Source organism: Aphis gossypii, chromosome 2, assembly GCF_020184175.1.
Source record: "Aphis gossypii isolate Hap1 chromosome 2, ASM2018417v2, whole genome shotgun sequence".
NCBI classification, from domain to species: Eukaryota; Metazoa; Arthropoda; class Insecta; order Hemiptera; family Aphididae; genus Aphis; species Aphis gossypii.
In genome coordinates this window covers 44,640,471-44,658,789 of record NC_065531.1, presented here as the reverse complement: position 1 = coordinate 44,658,789, position 18,319 = coordinate 44,640,471, and the positions used below count along the sequence as shown (strand labels likewise).

Genomic DNA, 18,319 nt, shown 5'->3' with positions numbered 1-18,319 from the left:
TAAGCAGTGGTGATGACTAATGCCGTCTCAAGTGTCTTTATTTTTCAGTGATGAATTGTCACAATAAAACAAGAATAAAAAAATTGTATAGTAGTGTATATTATATTTTTTAGTTGTTTATACTTAGATTTATCATAATCTTATAAATTATAGTTATGATATACCTAATACATAATTATACACAAATTGTATCAATTTAAAAGTACAATGGCTTATGAGTTGTGATAGTGATGTATTGCCTATTGGTAAGTTAAGTGAAAAAAACTAAATAGGCCATCAATATTTGACTTCAATCACAAGTATCATAGTATTATTAGATATAATAGTGTAATACACGGACTATACAAGATATGTTATTTTACACTTGAGTGTCTATTAAATTAGTAATATCAACTCTATGTTTACATAAAATAGATAAGTAATTAAATCTTTTTTCTCCTACTTCTTAACCAATTTTATCCTATAATATTCTAAGTCCAGAAGACATAAATATGAAACTGGGTGACGTGAAGGTGCTCGCTCTAATTGGTAAATCACGTCTAAAATGTGCCCATTCGGGACCCTCTTATATATCGTCCAGAGACTTCCGCGGTACCGGCACGTCCCTGCTGGTCAGTGCACATGCATCCGCTCTTCCCACGAATTTGCGTCAATCATATATCGATGATTTCCTGTTGAATCATAAGCGTACGTGCGATTATGCTGTGGTTGACCATGAACGATAAAACTACATATTATAATATAGTATAAAATAATATAATATAAAAATACTATCGATACGGCCAGCATTTCCAAAAAAAGCTGCTCCGCTGTTACCGATGATCGTAGGCCTACAAAGTCTTATACGTTTACGACGACTGTTATTAAATTTAATTGAAGTTTTTTGATTAGTTTATTTACCCTTCACTTTTAGGTCTAAGACTTCTGATCATTACCTACTCTAACGAACCCGTCCATGAGCTCTAAGAAATACTATTCATTATAAACATTTGGATTTGGTCATTATTATCTACGTTTTGGTACCTATCTATATTATATTTAATGTATGAGACATCAGAGCACGTTGCAGTTTTGTATTTGCATATTTATTCTGGTTGATCGTATATTCGTATGAATTGTATGATATTGATTTATAGATATGATATTTTCATAACATACTGATTAAAAATAGTATATTGTGTGGCAAGGGCGGGAAGTGAGCCATTTCAGTCGCGGGCGTTGTGTGCGGCACGAGCCGTAGGCAAGTGCCGCATTTCGCCCAAGACTGAAATTGCCTTCCCGCACGAGCCACACATACTATTTTTTGTCACGCCCAACAGTGCAAATTAAATAATATGTTTAAATGTTTATGCGTCATGCAAGGAGATTACTATACATTTAAGATGTAACCAAAAGTTTATGTTTTGTAAGAACCGTGGTAGGTGTACATTTTAGTTTCTGGTTGTGCAGGGGATACCTACGCGCCCGGCGGCCGGCACTTTTGGGGATTTCCTCTTTTCCGCCCGGCACTTTTGGGGAATTCCTCTTTTCCGCCCGGCACTTTTGGGGATTTCCTCTTTTCCGCCCGGCACTTTTGGGGATTTCCTCTTTTTCCGCCGGCACTTTTGGGGATTTCCACTTTACCGCCCGCTGGACGGAAAAAGGACGCTTTCGAACGCTTCAACCGTGGTCGAAAACCAAACTTTCGGTGCAGGCGTGACAAAAATGACTTTTTTAATGCATATTTTTGCATGTTTTGACATTTTTATATTTAATCTTTTAGTGCATATTTCAAAATTTTTTTGTTGGTTTTTTAGACATTTTTTAAATCTGTACTATTGTCTATTATAATATAAGAAAAAAATATGATATATATATATAGTTTCGATTAATAATAAAATTAATTAATAGAAATAAACTGTTTTTTCTTATAAGACTTAAAGGTCAATAATCAAGAAGATGTTACTATTATACCACCTACCCATATTAGATATGAAGCTATAATTGTTTCAAATTGTCCTATATCCCTCCGCCACTGAAAATAGGCACCACATCAGTCGAGGTTAGTCGATTAATATTATTAATATTTTAAAATTCTTAATGTTCAAAATTTTGAAGAACTTAAGTGATTAATTTAAAAAAAATAAAAACAGTCGTTTTCAAGTAAACTTCATGACGAGTTCAAATATATTTTTGAAATTGTTTTCCGATAATTAGGATAGTCAGTACAGTTGGCAATATAAAGGTCTATTTTGGCAGAAAATACAGCCGGGTAACTCCCACTTGTAGGTTTGTTCTTTGCTTGTAACTGAATACTTTCACCTTTAATGTGTCTATTATATAGTACATCCAAAAGCTGAACACGAGACAACTATTATATTATTATGTTGAAGATACAATACAAAATTGTTACAAATTACAAACTAACGATAAGGCTTGATAAGCATTTGAGTAAATATCTCAGCGATTATGAACGAAAAATGAAAATAGGTAAATCGTTATTTACAAATCCATCGTATTTTCCTATGTAAAATGTAACAATGAAATATTTTCAGTTTTGCCCTTCGATGGTGGGGATAACGTCAAACGCGACGGCTCATTTTTACTTTTTTTACGGCCGAATCCGCGCTCCAGTACATCTTATCTATCTCAGTTAGGAACCTTATCATTTTTCGGATAAATACTTATCTATCTATTTCCGAGGTCATTTTATTCCCGCTCAATTTAACAAATTTTTGTTGAGAATTTAGAACAAAATATCTAATATTAAAATTAAATTTTAAATTATAATATTTATTAATTATTAATATTTCTTATCTAGTACCTTATCTGTTTAAATCATTATTTATTACACTTAACTTACAATATTAATCACATATTCATTTCACATTGAACTAAACCTAAAAACAAAAAATTGTGGATGATATTGAGCTGACAGTACTTAGTTGGAAACATATAATAAAATAGTAATTTGTCATAAGTATTTTATTCATTATTATTAACACAGTAATGCGATTTTTTACTCAGCGCATCAAGCACTTTGGAGCATTTAAGATTAAGTTCAGTCGAGCTTATTCTGAGATTTCATAAAAATTGAAGAACAATCAACAAGGTAAAAATGAAATATTTGGCTATTTACAAAATACATAAATTATTTAAATAATAAATTAAAAACCAATAATATACACTGGCTAAGTGAATATTATTTCAGTCATCATAATTTCATTTATTATGAATTAGAGGTGAAACTATTATAAAATTTTGTTATGGGATTTCTCAGCTTGAGAAAATCATATTGTGTAAATCTAAAGTAATAAAATAATGGTGAACATAATATTGATTTAGAGTTTAGACTTTTCATTATTGTCTATTCATATTTCATGTACTATAATAGGTTAAACTTCTGTTTCTGTACCAACAGAGCTTATTCATATAATAGTAATAATTAATTGGTTGATAGTATAGTACATTTAATATTCTGCAGTAGTATAAGTAAAAAATAAACTTTATTTTTTATCGCTAGTGTTGATTTCTTACAGCTGTTTACTTAATTGTTTGTTTGATCATTTTTACTTTAGTAAATACCTAATAAATCTAATAATATATGATTATACAATGTTTTAAAATACCAGTTATAAAATATAGTAATAAAAAAAATACTTATCTTATTTATTTTTCAGAATGCCAAGAACAAAGAAAGAAGCCATAAATAATAAAAAACAATGCATATCAAAAAAAACTGTGCCAAAAAGACCGAGGAAACCCGCTTTTAAATTTGATATAAAAAAAATTTTGAAAGAAAGACGCGCTGAAGGACGGCTTTTGAAGCAAAGTGCTGAACTTGATGAAGAAATGAAAGTTATTGATGACTTGTATCAAGAAAAAGTAAATGAGACTATTGATTTTGAAGACATCAATAAACTTCCTCTCGAATTAACAAATTTGGATCATGTTGTGATTGACCGCTCTAATTTTAATATACCCTTTAAAGACAATTCAATTGCTGATTCGAAAAAATTATGTATACAACGCTTTGAAATAATGTCAATTGAAAAAAATGGACTTGAAGCAAATATTCATTTTAACCACTTAATGAAAGAAAATTGGTCACCAGAATTTAATGTATGTTTTGAAAATAATAAATTCTATTCCCCCATTATTTAGTAATTAATAATTATAATGTAAACTTTTTATCTAAGGATTGCCATTATTAAAAACAGAATTAATGTTTTTCAGGATATCCATAATATTTTGTGTAAATGGCAACCTGATTTGGATACTTCAACTAGTGGTCCATCATTAGAATATCAAAAAATTGGACGGCATAATTTTGAATTAATAATAAATTTCATATCGCACAGTATACTTAAAAATAATAAGAAATTTAGTGTTGCCGAGTTACTAACGATAGCCAAATATATTGTAACAATATCTTTTGATCATCTTTGTGGACAAATGATAAATGTGATTAAAAGATTATTTAGTGTTTGTATTGAAACAGCATTAGAAGAAGACAATGATACCACTATTATAGCGTTTGCTCAAGAATTGTATTCAAAATACAATGAAGATGATTTATTAAATATGATGGTAGATTTATTTCTACCTTTGAAAGGAGAAATAATGAAAAAAATTTATACTTACATAACATTCAAATTATACAAGTCACTTTTAGGAAAGATGGATGATACGAGTGCATTTCCATCTTCCATCAAAGAATGGTATGGCATCATTTATGTTAACGCTTTATAATAAAATATTTAAATACTTCATCCAACTATTATCTATAAAACTAATTGCTCTTAAAAACATATTAGCTCATTATTATTAACAAACAGCTCATAAAAATTGTGTTACAATAAAAAATGATAACCAAAATAATAAATTTAATGTATTGTTTATACTTAGGTATACATAATGTGTTTAGGAAGACATACTCGTGATCCCATTTATTAATTAAATCCATGAAATATTTATATTATGTCAAAATATAAGTAAAAAAGTTATGAAGTTGTATTTGGTTTTATATTTATAATTGGTATAAGGTATTATTAGTAGAGTATTGATCTTAAATAAAACTTTGTTTAGGTTTGTACAAGATTTTGTAGATAAGAATTATTTCAATAAAAATGAAAGAAAAATATTATGCAGTGTTATTCAACTGTTAGAACATGTTGTGGTTGTATTTGATTTGTATCAAGAAGAAGAAAAACTGCATAATATGTATCATTTTCTGAACGCTGCAGTCAAACCAACTGGATTGTCAGATTCACTAAAACTCGTTAATATTTTGGACCAATGGAGGTTACGGTTATTCCGTTTACATGTCAACCGTAACACTAGTTTTAATTCTAATTAATAATAATTAATTATACTATTTATGAATAAATATTTATTAATATGTAATATACAAGTAAATATTAAATATTGTTAAATTTATTTTTTGTAAAATCCAATATATATATATTATTAAAATTTTGGTACATTAATTTTTAATGTTGCTTTGATTTTAAATTCTGTTTTTATTATAATTTATTTAAGATAATTATAAATATACTTCACTCTGTATTACTTAACTCACAATTGAACAGCATATGAAAAATTAATAATAATAATAAAAAAAATGTTTCCATTTATCCTATTCATTTTTATATCAATATGGAATGATTGTAGAAATTCAAAATATTAATATTCAGTTTTGGTAAAAATTATTTAATAGTTCTTTTTAACATATTATCTTAAATTAAATTCACCATTTAGTAACAGATTTATAAAATGTAATGTAAGCATATACTCTAGCAATAGCTAGCATACAAATCAAAATTAACAACTAATTTTTTCAACTTTTTTTTAGTAGGAACACTGATTGAACTAAGAATATTCAAAAAAAATACTCTTGGCCAGATTTGTGAAGAAGTTCTAATTGTCCATTAAAAATTCAAAAAATATTATATCTTGTTTTAGTTGATTGACTATTTAAATAACTTTTTGGTACTAATTAATTTTTTTCTAAATTACATCAGCTTAATTGATTGTTTAGTGAGTGAGTAACCTTTACATATTAAAAATACAACAATCAATTAGTAATATTCCAGTATAATATATTTATTTTTCATATGAATCATTTACAACTTAGTTAAGTTATATTATAAGCCTCAATTTTATAGGTCATTGGCACAAAGGCCTGATATTTTGTGATTTCACATTACATTGTATTTGTAGTATTAACTAGAGGATTCTTATTATTATTCATAAATTTACAGTGTAAAGGGACAAAACATTACAATTTTACAATTAAATAAATATTAAATCGTACAAATTGTTCATTCACTGTGGAATAAAATCATACAATTTTTCTTTCTGTTTATCTTTCCCTTATGACACCGTGATCAATCCCTTTTAAACATTCTGGTAATTATAATTTTTTCTGATTTCTCATTTAATAGTTATCAGTTATCACATTTGTCATATAATATAATATAATAAATAATAATACAAACATGATATTTTATAATAAGTATAGCTAAAAAATAATAATAATATCTCGAGGACATGGAAAGTTAATATTTTAATTTAAAATACAATAAATGCAAATCATTTCATTTCTCTTTATTATTTTATTTAACATCTTTATGTTTATAAAAAGCAAATTATTAGGATATGTTAAAATCAAGTCAAGAAAAAAACTTTTAATACTTAAGATAACATAAATTTCACTAGTTGTAGTCTTCTTAAAAATATAAATAATAATTAAAATAAAGGAAACTGAATACCACCATTCAGTCACTTGATGATTCAGAACCTTTACGTTTCGATACTGTGAACACAAAACAACTATTAATTGTATTCAAATTTAACTAACATGTAAATATGTAATCTACTCACAGTTATTTTTTATAATTTTCCTGTTATTGTTTGACTTCTTATTTTTCTGTTTTGGTATAGCACCACTAGATGGGTTTAGGTATACAGGAGAATTATTAATCGTGGAAGTCTGCTCTGGATGATTTAATCTTGAACTTATGGAAAATAAAAATAAATTAATAAATAAAATGTATTAGGTACATACAATATATTCACCCTAAGAGATACCATCGAATATTTCAGTTGGTTTACCTATTAATATACCAAAATATATATTGGCAACCAAACTTAAATTGGTATCTAAACTTATACGCAATACCATTTACTTTTTTTTTTAAGTAATAACACCATTTTTTTCTATATGTATAGGTAAAGTATTTTTTTTAAAAAAATGTATGTATAAAATTTTTTCTAGTTAAAAATTTGTTTTCATAATATACTCTAATTATGACCGTTTGTACTATTTAATTAAGATAATAATTATTAAATATTAAAGGTAATGAAAATAATAAAAATGTACATACTGAATTCACTAAAATTAAAATTAAAATTTATTTGTTTATAATTATTAATTTAGTTACCTACCTAATAAAATGTTCAAAGTTTCTACCTTAATGTTCCAAAAGTCTTAAAAGTTTTATAGATGTGACAACTACAACATTGTAACAATAAGTATTAAACAACTAATTGCTGACTAATACACACCGTTTAAGAATGACAGTTCGCTGTAAAATCAACACATTTCTAACTACCGAATTCCATAAGATTTATGATATAGCCCCCTACTATTGTAAAACTTAAAGTTACATATTTTGTAAGAATTAATTTTTCTAAGTATTTAGTAGAAACTATAATAATAATAACTATTATTGAGTCCTAGTAATTAAAATATATTTTAGATCTTTTATTTCTAACTATATCTCCTACTATGGTAATTATATCCACAAGGTCCCACAACTTTCCCTGGATATCTTAATTGTACATGTGCACACCAAGAATTAAAATGTTTAAATTTGTTTGAAAATTAGTACTTAAGTATTACCTTTTTTTCCTTGAAAATCCCATTTCAATACAAGATCATTGAACTTAAAAGTTTAATGGTACACTTTACCACAAATACACTAAATTTCTAATTAACACAATCTAAGCTATATTAGCATTCAAACAAATATTGACATTGTTAATGATTAATGAATTTGTTCAGTTATGTTGTCAAATTCTAAAATCAGCTATTACATTTCTTTTAAATAATTTACTTTTTATATACAAATAATATAAAATGTACATAAATGGTTTCATTATTTATTTATTGTAACAAATTTATAAAAACTTTTAACATGATTACGTTTTTTTTTTTTTACTATAAAACCAAAATTTTATCAAATTAATGTATTTTAGTATTCAAGTAAGTCAATTAATTATTTCTTTTAATTACTCAATAAACTATATCATAGCTATTAGACAGTTTTTTTATTTAAATAAGTCATATTCAAACAATTTAATAATTCATATTTTTGAGTATATTGGCTGTGATGCTAAAAAATAAGGTTTTAAAAATAAAAATATCAATGATCAATTTTATGTACATGTAATACTTGTTAGAGATGCTAACAAAACAATCAATAGTTTAATCATAACGCTGATTATTGAATATTGACCAAGTTGTAGAACATTAATTAATAATAATAATGATAATTGTAAAATTTTAAAAACAAAAATAAAATAATATTTTTATAATAAATAATTTTTAGATTAGAATAAAAGGACTTACTTGGATATAAACTGTACATAATTGTTACGAGCAGAGTTGTTCATATAACGGTTATCCATAGGTATGTTAGGTCTATTTGGATTTTGTCTATTTAGTTTAACTCGTGGTAGTATCTGTCTCATTTGTGGATCATAAGTTGATGATGCTGAAGATTGAGCATTAGCATCAGAGTTTCTCAACATCAATGTTCTACTAGATAGATTAGCTGAAGCTGAAATAGAGTAAAAATTAAAAACTCTGATACTGGGTACAAAAATATACTTATAGTTATGAAAATTTTACGGGTGTCATCTCTATAATACTTGGATTTTTCAAGTAGCATATCAGTTAAGTCTAGTAAATATCTTTTAGTCTTATATTACACGTAAGTTTGTTAAAGTTTTTGTTTTTTTTTAAGTTTGTTAAGTTTAAGTTTGTTCTGTAGTATGGTCTACAGTAATAACTTAGGATAAAATTTTAAATAATAAAGTTCATGAATCAATTTAACTAACCATTTTATGCATGTAGACTGAGCTATAAATTAATGCCAAGGGGAATGTGGACTGGGTACTTAGCGTGAAGATGTACAAGAGCATTTGGTTTTTGTGAGACGAACTATATGAAGCATTGGCTTTTGAATATTTATAATAAATAGAAGCGTTGAGGAGCATACATACGGCAAGAACATACTACGTCTAAGGTTGATCCTCTAAGAAAAGCATTGTCTCTAGTAAACCATGATGACAATTTATTGTAATACTGTACTTCTATATTAAAAATGTATATTGTATATTATATCTTAGTGTAGAAAATTGTAAGCTAAAGCCATATGGGATCTATTATTTTAAATAAATAAATAAAAATAATCTGACTGTGTACCGGCATTTAAATTGCAGCAAAAATGGAGCCCTATACATTTCGGAAAGGAAATTATCTTAAAGGCGTATAATATGTAGATTTATTTTATTAGACTATTTAAATTCCAATTAATATTTATTAATCAATAATAAAACCTATACGATACGGATCACTGAAATTGCACTATACTAAAACATATTATTATCAATGAAGTGCAATAATACATTACCATTATTACTAGATGTTGGTTTCAATTGATTACGCTGAGTTTCAAGTAAGTTAACTGATTTCGGGAACATTGTAGTCATATTAATACGTTGTTCACGTTGTTGTGAATATACATCTTTATCAAAATTATTTATCACAGGTAAATCCAAATGTAGTTTTTCGCATCTCCACTGAAAAAACCATTGTGTTAATCATAATATTTTGTTACAAATGGAGCTTATTGGTTTAAAAATGTTAATATGAGTGCTAAAAAATATTTAATTACTCAAATATCTTATATAAATATTATCATGAACCAAATAATTACTTGATGGTTTAAAAACTTCTTAATAGATATTAATTTTTCACAGAATTCACAAGGCAATTTCTCAACATTGATTTTTTCACTATCATCTTCATCTTCTGAACTCAAACTCAATGTATTCAAATTAAGCTCACTGTCTCCACTGCTGCTAGAAGTATCCAAGTCATTAGGTGGTATTGGAAACATATTATTCTCGCCATTGGTATTTTTATTTGTTTGCAAAACATTATGAAATGTTGCCAAATCAGGACGACATCCAGTCTATAAAATATCAGTCAAGAAATATTTACATTTACTATGCAAAGAACATTACAATGTTACTTACTTCGTGTAAAACAAGATTTTCTGAATCAATCATTTCAAGGCAAAACTCGCATGGTAGTTTTACACTATTAAATGCATCGGAAAAATTGTTATACTCATTTGTTAATTGGTTATTGATTTTTGTAGAATGGTTATTAGGAATTGAATAGGCACCAAGTACAGGAAATTCATCATCGTCATCGTCTAGATCTAGTAAAAGAAAATGGTTTGAATTCTAATAATTTAAATGAATAATTAAAAATATAACATATTGACATTTATGTAAAACAAGCGCATTTGATCAAATATTCAAATACTTAACATTTTGTTTGTGAACAAACCAGATTCTTACACAATAATCAATTTTAAATGACAAAGATACAAAGTGGTACCTATAACAATTCTAACTTAAAAAAAGAAAACTGAAATCAGATTTATCAAACTTGCTTAAATTAGAACTAATAAAATAAATAATATAAATTCTTTGAAAAAAAAATATGAAGTGCTAGAAAAACAGTTGTTACATCTTTTGTTAACAAAATATTCGATAAATAAATAAATAAATAAATATACAAATAATTAAGTAAATGATTACCACTTGGAGTGTCTACTATTGGCATATTCTTTTTTGGATCTTTGTGTGTGTTATCATTATTGCTGTGAGTATTAATTTGAGGTTGATCGTTGTTGCGTTTGACTGGTGGCGTAACCCTGTTATTAGTCATAATTGGTTCATGTAGTCTCAACGTGGGCATGCTAGTAGTTCTTGTTGTTGGTCTTGCAGTTACTGCAATGTTCGGCACTTTTTTTATTAATGGCGGATATGCGGCCAAACTGCTTGGACTGTCGTCTATTACTGGTTTTGCAGCTATAGTCAAAGTTATAGTAAATATCAAATTCAAATATCCAATATCACATAATGTTTCTTACCATTAAGTAATTCTTTGCGTTCATGGGATTCTTGATGTAAAGCCAAATACTTCAGCATTATAAATTGTCCACAACTTTTACAGAGTTCTGTACGACTACTGCACACATCTGTATGAGCAGGTAATGAGAAAGCTTCAACATCAATCTCACAATATTTACATGTTTGCATACGGTGACGACAATCGTTTAACTAAATAATGTAAAATATATAAATACCAGAATTTAAAAAAAAAAACATAAAAAGAACATACTTTATGTGATTCTAAATCAATTGCTTCAAGTGTTTCAGAACAGGCATCGCAAAAAATAACCGAGTGCATAGTTTTTTGATGCTCTTCATACTCTGAAGTTAGGAATGGTTCATCACACTTCATGCAAAGCTTCAGGTTACGGTGACAGTATGCAGTGTGCATTACATGGTTAACAAGTGGAATATTTCTTCGGCTAAAACAATAATAACAAATACCTATATTATGAACAAAAAATATACTAATAAACATCAGATTAGTATACATAGTTGAATAAATCTAAGTATATTGACTGAATATAGGTATATAAATATATTTATCATTTAAACTATCAAAAACCTGTAATAATAGTTATTATTTATGATGTAAACACAATTATTAATAAATTTTTCTACTGTACTCTATAAACATTATTTTACAATTTCATCCTACACGTTTCATTAAATATAAATACTTCTTATTTGTGAATAGTCACAAATAAAAACAAAAATGTTGCATAAAACTCAGAAATTAACTATCAATACAATTTAAAACACAAAAATCAATACTATAGCTAGAGTGTAGGCAATTAGTCTACATGGCTATAAAATATATGGTTTCCTAATTTATCTCCAAAGAATGCACAAAAACAAATCTACCTCCATACAGTTTGGTCCAATAGAGCATTGATATATTTTCTTTGGAATAATTTTGTGTGCTATGATATGACATTCAACAAAAATCTTGAATTTTAGAATAAATATATTGAAAATGCCAATCACCTAATAAACCATAAATATATGAGAAGAATAAACTGTATAAAGGTACAAGTGTGTTTCAAAATCCATTACATGCAAAAAACTACAGGACAGTTAGTATTGTCTTTAGAGCTATTTAGTAACAATAACATATAAAAAATGTATATATTATTACAAATACAATAATTAATAGTGTTGGCCAACTATATTGATATTATGGGTATTTTCTTAATAATTTCAACATCAATATCTAAAAATATTAATTATTAACATAATAAAAGCATGATTTATATATTTTTTTCAAATAATATTAAATTTAATACTGTGTAATAACTCAATTATGATGGATCAAACATCAAACTTTATGATTACCAAATAAAATGGAGGTTACTTAGAAATCCCAAAAAACTATTTTTTTTTTTTACGAGTATATAAATTTAATACAGTACCTATAATGAAAAAACATAATTAATCTTAGTAAATATTAGGATGCAAAAGCGGAAAATTATACACCATCACAATTATAAAATCGATATGGATGGATTATCTAAAATACTCATTTTCAGTACTTGAGCACTTTCAATTTTAATGCACAAGAGAATAGTACTTACATTCAGTAACTTGCATGTGTTATTAAATCTTAAAATATTTTTAATTATTTTAACTATCATAATCACACATATGTAACCAATTAAAAGCTCAATTACAGTCGGCATCCAAGGATAATAATTAATTGGATTGTTTTTGGATTAATATACCTGAGCTCTTAAAGCATTAATAATGTTATACATACAGTGGCTTAGGTATTTGCAATTTGGATTAATAGTCAATGATATCGGTACCAATCACATTTAAACAAAAACAAATAATAATTATTTGTAACTATCCTCATTAAGTGGGCACTGAGAGTTAAAATTTTAAATATGTGTGTAGTAAGTCTATATTCTGCAATGTCATAGTAATAAGCATTGATTTATTTAACAGAAGTTAAGGTTAAAGCTTTGAAATTATAAATTAGCAATAGAATAAAACATTTTTGATTAGTTTCAATACGATTATCTCCTATTGGAAGTGCATGCAAATACATATATAGGTATATAAGTATATATATATTAACAAAACAATCGTGGATAAAATAATCATACTGTGACTGTTAAAACCAAATTCAAAAATGTAATGAGGGACATATGTTAAAACTTAATTATAACAGAACTAATTGATATTAATCGTAAAATGTCGGTTTTGATGCGTGTAAACAAACACTAAAACTTATAAGTCTATAAAGCTAGTAATTAAAATGGTGGATTAGACAGATATTGTATACTGGAGCTTACCAGTTGAAACAATATTTAGTATCTTCTTCGTTTACGTTTGGGTTCATTTTGAAGTCGTCTTAGTATAGTCTTACTAACCGATTCCGCTGTAGTTATATGAACAATAATAATTTAATCGATAGGAATTGAAATATTAAACTATTAAAGTGCGCATTACATACAAACGAGCATTTTTTTCCACAAATCACACTTCAATTTATAGTTCAGTCACTTAACACTTAACGTTTACGTACTATTTTATACATATATATTATATTTTTGATAAGGAACGAGTGGACATAATTTCAACAGATAAGAATAAGTAAAATACAACGCCGTGTAGTTGACTTGAGTATTTAGTATTTACCGTACGGCATATAGGTTAGGCCGGTAGACGGTTAGCTCGTTATAGACACAATATTATTGAAATGTCCATATATTTTTCCTTTAGAATATTTTTTATGGTCTTATTAATATGTACCATCGACATTAGGCTTTGCCAATGAGATTTAGTATTTTATTTAGTATTTTTTTTTTTTTTAGCTTGCGGATGCCGATTTCATTTTTCACATACTTACACGCATTTAATATAATATTCAGTTAATGCTATTGACTTATCGTTTTGTAAAAATTTAAAATCGATATTTTCATGAGATTTCTGTAGAGCCAGAGCGATATGCTGAGGTTACCACATAAAAAGTCCGTATTTGGCGTATTTTTTACAATTGTCCTATAGCTTATTGATATTTTTATAGCCCTATAAAAATTCTGTGATTATTATATTACCACGAATTAATTATGATCAAATACTTAAAAGTATTTAAATATCTAATAATACAGATTACAGATATGCACCATCGAACAGCTAATTATAATAATATTACTATACCAGTGAGAGAACTAAAAAGAGGTAGGTACTAATACTACTTGTATTTTCTGTTGTACCAACACATAAATAATTGTAAATTTTACTTATAATAAAATCCATTTTATATCATTATTATTTTTAATATTAGAATTAATATTGAACTTATTTTCACTTTATTATCAAATTTAAACGTGACAATATTAACCAGAACATAGCCCAGTTATTTTATAATATTTTAATTTTGAAGTAAATTATAAGCATTTAAACATGTAAATTTAAAATGTTCATAACTTACTCAAAAATAATCTACGTGAAACCCACCTGCAGGATAATTTGCTTTTAATTATAGGTAACCTTTAAATTTTATAATAGGTTAATATGTAATGTAATCATTCTAATATTAATAATAACAGTGTAAAATTAAGGACTTTTAAAGTTTGCTACCTATGTTTGTATTGGTTAGACGAATCAACATTTTTTTAAAGCACACAACTAAAAAGTATTAACTACCTATTTTTTATTGTAGGTACTTGTAGACTGCATGGTTGATCAATGATAAAAATTAATATTTAATAGTATAGGTAGTACATTATACAACCGTAATTATTCATGGATCACCAATCAGCAGCTTCATTTCAGAATAATTTATTGAGCTTGAAATAATATAAAATAATTTACTATACATCGAAACGAAATATCACTTCGGTCTCAAAATACTCAGAGATTTAATAGATCATCACAATATGCTAATAATAATATCCGCTTTTTTTTATATTCAAAGTAAGGATCAATATTACAGTTTATACATATACAAATTTAATAACCTCACTAATTGTTAAAGTTTGACAAGTATAGTCACTTATCTTTACGTTTATACTGGCTTTGATGAAATTTATTTACAAAACTAGAAACTACACAAGTACTGAAGTACCTACCCTATTGTATAATGCTCAATACTCATTTTATATATTTATATATAAATTTAAAAAATAGTAGGTAGGACATGTAGGTATATGTACAATATTTTATCTAGATAAAATTTTTCTCAATTTTTTTAATGAAAATAAGTCATTATTTTACGAGATTTTTGATTTTATTAAATCAGAAATTCTATGATAGCAATAATATTTAAAGTTTCAATAAATTTTTGTCAAGCTTTGATAATATTGTAGGCTTAGTTACTCCGCAGTTGTTACTTACATCACGTTACATGTGTTCCAATAATTTCCAATCTACATAAATACATAATCATTAGCGTTATGATTTCACTGTAGAGTTGCACATCATTGCATTCCACAAATTATGCCTATTGTGAATTATACTGTTATAGTTTTAGGTATACCTATACCAAGTCTGTAACTGGGGAGAGGTCCGGACCCTGCTCCCGAAATTTTTAAAAGTAAAAGTATTTAACGTAAATTATAGATAAAAATTACAAGTGTTCAGTATCTAGATATTTAAAAAAATGTTTCCCCCTCCCCCGAATTTTTTTTCAGTTACGGCCTTGCGGCTATTATACCTATTAATTGATTTTTTTCTATTGTTTATCACAAGTCACAATAAGTAGGTTTTCAAACGTATACTTAATTATGTATACAGTATACCTATACGAGTTTATACTTATTATACAGTAGGTATAGTACTCGCATTATTGCATTACTTTTTTTTTATACAATGTTCATAATTGTAAGAATTATTTTAAAATATGATGCAAATTTGATTTGTTATCTTTTAAAAAATCCTAACGGGCTGATAAGTAATAATAAAGTCGTCTCTTTGAGTATAGACACGAGTCACATTTAATATAAATGCAACCTATACAAATTCTTTTCTACAGAAAATATTTAGTAATCGTAAATCGTGATTTTTGTTCGTTCCTAGTACTGTTTGTAGTTTATTTAATTTTAATGATAATAATTAATTTAAAAGGATATAGATAAACCGAATAATTTATTGAAATAAATAAATTCTAATTGCAACAGTTATAAGTTATAACCTAATGAGTAATGGCCATGAACGTAATAGGATCCTAAAGGCTAAAATGCATAGGACTTGATGTTTGAGCCCAAAGGCCAAAATGTTTTAATAACAAAAATAGTGGTAGATTCGTTTTCCGCAGTTCCACCCAATTCATACATATCATTTTTTATGTTAAAATTATCAATGATATTTATATGCTTAGATGGCACGATGTAGGTAATTCAGTAATAGTACCCAACCTTCCACATACATACGTTTGCTGCTCATATACTTGTATCGTGTAAGTAGAATGTAGATATTCGGACAACGATGCATTTCCTTCAAACGCTATGACATTTGGTGCAGAAGTTTGTTTTTATAATTACTAGGTAACTATATTAATTATAAGTTATAACAGATCATATACTGTTTATAAAACGTTTAGATCTCGAAAATCAATTAAAATCAATAGCAATATGTTATTACTATTATTATATTTACATTTATAGGGGGGTAAATTACTAGTGGAAATAGGTGTACCGTGTACACATATCAGAAAATACTTAGGAAGTATATATGGAAGTATATAGGAAGTACATGGAAGTCCGCGGATGTACTCATTGCTGGAAGTTTAGTGTACAAAAAATTAACTAGTGGTTTACCCCTTTATATTTATAACTATTACTTTTGGTTATAAAATATAGATATTGATAGTAAATTATATCAATTATAATTAAAATAAAGATAACCTACCTATTTATTAAAATAATGCAACATATCTCCTGGTATATAATAAAATGGCTCAAGGAGGTCTATGTCCCCCTCTATTTACGAGTTAATACCAATTACATTGATTATAAAGTAAAAAGCTATTATAATTTACAAGTAACTTTGAATAGTGTATAAACAAACATGGAATATAACTCGCAGTATATTAAAAATATATAGGCACTTTAATATTTCAATGTATAACCATTGAATTGCAGGGTACCAAACTAGAAAATATAATTATCATATTAGATTTATATAGATGCTAAACTCTAAATTTTAATAATAAATTTTGATAATGGCTAAGTATTATTATTAATTTTTGAAAAGCCCCCTTTTAAGATATTACATTTTGTACAATTGCAGACTTATTTATTACAAAAAATAGAATTGTCTAAAATATAAATCTATGTATTTTTGCCAATAATAAAATAAATAATTAGGTACATTACACACTGATGGGCACATATTACAAATTATAATTCGATATGTTTTTTTTTTCTAAAATTTTAGGTGTTTAAAACAAATTTAGACAATTTAGAATTATCATTGTATTACTTTTAAAAATTAAAATACATTTAGTTAGGTACCTCAATGAAAACTTGAAACAATTTAAGTATTTGAATATTTCTTTTATAACAGTATATAAGTATATTGTTTACGCAGGAAAAGTGGTCTTCAAGTTAAATTAACTATCTGGATTTTATTATATAATGAAAATATTAATTTAAAACATATTTACATAATAATAGGTAGGTATATGCATAATATGCTAAACCGTCTCACTATTTTATGGTGGGATAAATGGATAATATAGAAATTCCATTATTACAATAATCCCACTAAATATGCATATATATTATAATTTTGTATAATGTACCTAAATAAATAACAGTAACCAATGACCATGTTTATAGTGAATATCAACTTATTTTTGTAGCTATACATTATACACATTGTAGTATTTTTTAAATGTAATTAAATATTAATGACTATCTAGTATCTATACTATTTCTATTGAAAATTTTATTACTAAAAGAATATTTAAAGTTAATAGGTGTTTTAAGTTAACTACATTATTCGAATTTTTAATGTTTCTAATCACTTTGAAGATATACCGCATTCCTGCGACATCATTTAAAACTTCTAACATAACAGGTTCGCAATATTATAATAATAATATATATTCAGGTTTTTCTCCTATGTCTAT

General features: G+C 26.4%; 2 protein-coding genes across 3 annotated transcripts; one reads left to right on the top strand and one right to left on the bottom strand.

Annotated features, from left to right (window-relative positions):
• Positions 1 to 2,680: 2,680 nt before the first annotated feature.
• Positions 2,681 to 5,468, top strand: LOC114124843 (uncharacterized). Its single transcript, XM_027988275.2, has 4 exons — positions 2,681 to 3,091; positions 3,660 to 4,101; positions 4,216 to 4,700; positions 5,068 to 5,468. The coding sequence occupies exons 2-4, from the start codon at positions 3,661 to 3,663 to the stop codon at positions 5,336 to 5,338; spliced, it is 1,197 nt and encodes a 398-aa protein (XP_027844076.2). The 5' UTR covers positions 2,681 to 3,091; position 3,660; the 3' UTR covers positions 5,339 to 5,468.
• A 1,099-nt stretch (positions 5,469 to 6,567) lies between these two features.
• Positions 6,568 to 13,779, bottom strand: LOC114124840 (TRAF-type zinc finger domain-containing protein 1-like). Of its 2 annotated transcripts, none has more exons than XM_027988272.2 (10): positions 13,536 to 13,779; positions 11,468 to 11,682; positions 11,217 to 11,406; positions 10,882 to 11,154; positions 10,309 to 10,496; positions 9,987 to 10,244; positions 9,681 to 9,849; positions 8,615 to 8,825; positions 6,865 to 6,998; positions 6,568 to 6,796 (listed from the first exon to the last, which is right to left on the bottom strand). In XM_027988272.2, exons 2-10 carry the CDS (start codon positions 11,627 to 11,629, stop codon positions 6,759 to 6,761), a joined length of 1,623 nt encoding a protein of 540 aa, XP_027844073.1. In that variant the 5' UTR covers positions 11,630 to 11,682; positions 13,536 to 13,779; the 3' UTR covers positions 6,568 to 6,758. The 2 variants fall into 2 exon arrangements, with proteins under 2 accessions (XP_027844073.1, XP_027844072.1); XM_027988271.2 differs by having other exon boundaries at positions 11,468 to 11,660.
• Positions 13,780 to 18,319: the final 4,540 nt, after the last annotated feature.